Source organism: Vigna umbellata, chromosome 9 (genome assembly GCF_029865625.1).
Source record: "Vigna umbellata cultivar VRB3 chromosome 9, Vumbellata_1.0, whole genome shotgun sequence".
NCBI classification, from domain to species: Eukaryota; Viridiplantae; Streptophyta; class Magnoliopsida; order Fabales; family Fabaceae; genus Vigna; species Vigna umbellata.
The window spans coordinates 44278066-44281222 of NC_142173.1; the positions used below are offsets into that span (position 1 = coordinate 44278066).

The 3157-nt window shown below is 40.0% G+C and overlaps 1 protein-coding gene across 1 annotated transcript; it reads right to left on the reverse strand.

Annotated features, from left to right (window-relative positions):
• Positions 1-1199: 1199 nt before the first annotated feature.
• Positions 1200-1691, reverse strand: LOC148193653 (uncharacterized). Its single transcript, XM_088099476.1, has one exon. The coding sequence runs from the start codon at positions 1689-1691 to the stop codon at positions 1200-1202; it is 492 nt and encodes a 163-aa protein (XP_087955602.1).
• Positions 1692-3157: the final 1466 nt, after the last annotated feature.

Sequence of the window (3157 nt, forward strand, 5' to 3'; positions counted from 1 at the left end):
CCTGCTTAATATCACAATCACAATCACAACATCATGCATTTGTTCACAAAGCTTGTGAATCACCTGTACAAGCATGTAATGTGCACAGCTCAACATCAATCCATATCAAAGTATCATCAAGCATCACTTATCAAACAATCACAATTATAAGCAAACCATCACACCAGACAAAGTTTCCAATTGAGTACATCAAACCCTATTCTAAAACAAAAGTAAATAAGTTCAGAACACAAAACCAAATAAAAGCATAAGTCCTGTTCTAGTCATGATAACATTCATCAGTAAATGCTATCTCAGCTCCCCATCAATCTGAGCTGTCATCTGTATCCTCTTCTTCTTCTTCATTTGCAGCATCCTCAAATGCGTCCTCATCATCCGCTTCATCATCTTCTTCCTCCATCTCCATAGCTCTGCTTCAGCTTCAGCTCTGCCTCCTTGTACCGCTCTATTCCTTTGAAAATGTCCTCCAGGCACACATAAAACTCTCTCTACATCCTCAAAATCAGCTCCTTCTTCCATACAGAGAGCAAACTGGCACTGCTCACCAGCCCACACAGTATCCAAGAAGTTGTTGATGGAATCAGGATCATACTTGATAGCATGGCCTCTGACATAGTCAGCTGGATAATCACCAATCTTTCTTGCATTAGTGTAGAATTCTTTTACCACAGCTATATTGGCAGGTGAAGGGTATGTGGCTAGCTTTCCCCAATCATTCCCTAACAATTGCTCTCCAAATTGAGGAGCAAAGTTAGGTATCATTCCCACCTTTCTCTCCATCAATAACCTCCTATCTTGGACCACCTTGAAGTGCTTCTCATGTTTGCGAGATAGGAACCTACTAGAATGGGGTTGTTCTGGTTCCTTTTCTTTTCTTTTGGATGCCATGGTCTTAAATCTATGGTTCAAATTTCTTTCACAAAAGATTTAATCAAGAAATTCTCAATTCAACTCAATCAGCAAATCATAGAAGCAATCCACTCATATCAACATGACTTATTTTTTTTTCTCTTGAATTCATGATCATTCCAGTTACTGATTCAAACTCTCAAATCCAATGCAAATATTTATTCAAAACAAACAAAATAGGGGACAAAATTAATTGTTTCCCCACACCCCTACACTTAAACTATGCATTGTCCTCAATGTATACCTTATATATAAAATGCAAAGAAAAAGTATGAGGGAACTTACCTCCTTCATGGTGGAAGGAATGTTGGAGTGGTCAAATTCACTCCATCCATCGTCTTGTTTAGCATGTCTTGATTTTCATTAAATATCCGCAGACGATGGCCATTAACCTTGAAGATTCTATCAAAAGATTCTTCCTTGATCTCCACTGCTCCATAGGGAAACACTTGTGTTACAATGAATGGACCTTCCCATTTGGAGCGTAATTTACCACTCATAGGCCCTACCCTGGACTTGTACAATAACACCTTTTGACCTATGTTGAAATCCTTTTTGGTCACAAGCTTTTGATCATGGAATTTCTTGGTTTTCTCTTTGTAAAACTTGGAGTTTTCATAGGCTGTGAGCCTAATCTCCTCTAGTTCTTGCAGTTGGAGCTTTCTCTCTTTCCCTGCTCCTTCCATGTCCAAGTTACAAGCTTTCACAGCCCAATAGGCTCGGTGTTGAATCTCCACAGGTAGATGGCAAGCTTTTCCAAATACAACCCTGAAAGGTGACATACCTATTGGTGCTTTGTAGGCCGTCCGATGTGCCCAAAGTGCATCATCCAATCTTGCGGCCTAATCCTTCCTATTTGGTTTCACTAGCTTTTGCAATATCTTCTCGATCTCTCTGTTAGAAACCTCAGCTTGTCCATTAGTTTGGGGGTGATATGGTGTAGCAATGCGATGCGTCACCCCATACTTTTTCAACATATTCTCTAACAGCTTATTGCAAAAGTGGGTCCCCTGATCACTAACGATGGCTCGTGGTATTCCAAACCTACAGAAAATGTTAGATCTGACAAAACTCATAACAACTCGAGCATCATTAGTCCTTGTAGCTATGGCTTCCACCCATTTGGAAACATAGTCTACAACAAGCAAAATATAAGAAAACCCAGAAGAAGAAGGAAAAGGACCCATGAAGTCAATACCCCAAATATCAAATACCTCACAATATAGCATGGGTTGTTGAGGCATCTCTTCCCTCCTAGTGATGGATCTAGCTACCCTCTAACATTGCTCACAATTTTCATATATCCTCCGTGCATCTTTAAAGATGGTAGGCCAATATAATCCACAATCCAATACCTTCCTACCAGTCCTTTGCGTGCCATAGTGTCCTCCAAAAGGTGATGAATGACAAAATTCAAGCACATAAGGTATCTCTATGTCAGGAACACACCTCCTTACAACTTGGTCACTACCAATGCGCCATAAGAATGGTTCATCCCAAACATAGTACTTCGCCTCACTTTTCAGTTTGGCTTTCTCAGATTTGGAGAAAGATGGAGGAATAGCTGAAACAGCCAAATAGTTAACAATGTCAGCAAACCAAGGTTCAGGATACATACCTTTTACAGAAGTTAATGCTAGGAAGACTTCATCAGGAAAGTCATCCTGAATAGGAATTTCTTCTTCTTCTTTTTTAATCCTACTAAGATGGTCTGCTACTAGATTATGGGCTCTAATTCTGTCCCGAATCTCAATGTCAAACTCTTGGAGCAGTATCATCCATCTGATCAACCTTGGTTTGGAATCTGCTTTCTTTAGAAGGAATTTCAATGCAACATGATCTGTATAAACAATTACCTTGGATCCAAGTATGTATGATCTAAATTTATCCAAGGCAAATACAACAGCTAGTAATTCCTTCTCAGTTGTGGTATAGTTTGCATGTGCAGTGTCCAATGTCCTCGAAGCATAATATATCACATGTGGTAGCTTCCCATTTCTTTGTGCAAGTACCGCTCCTACTGCAAAGTTTGATGCATCACACATCAACTCGAATGGCAATGTCCAATCAGGTGGTTGGATGATGGGAGTGGTAGTGAGTGCCTTTTTCAAGGAATCAAAAGCGCCTTTGCACTTCCCTCCAAAGTCAAATGGTACATCCTTCTGAAGTAAGTTGGAGAGAGGATTAGCTATCTTGCTAAAGTCCTGTATAAACCTCCTGTAAAACCCTGCATGACCAAGAAAAGATC

Bases quoted from the DNA above. Each gene is read 5' to 3' on its own strand.
- LOC148193653 (XM_088099476.1), bottom strand. From the start codon at position 1,691: ATGTCACCTTTCAGGGTTGTATTTGGAAAAGCTTGCCATCTACCTGTG.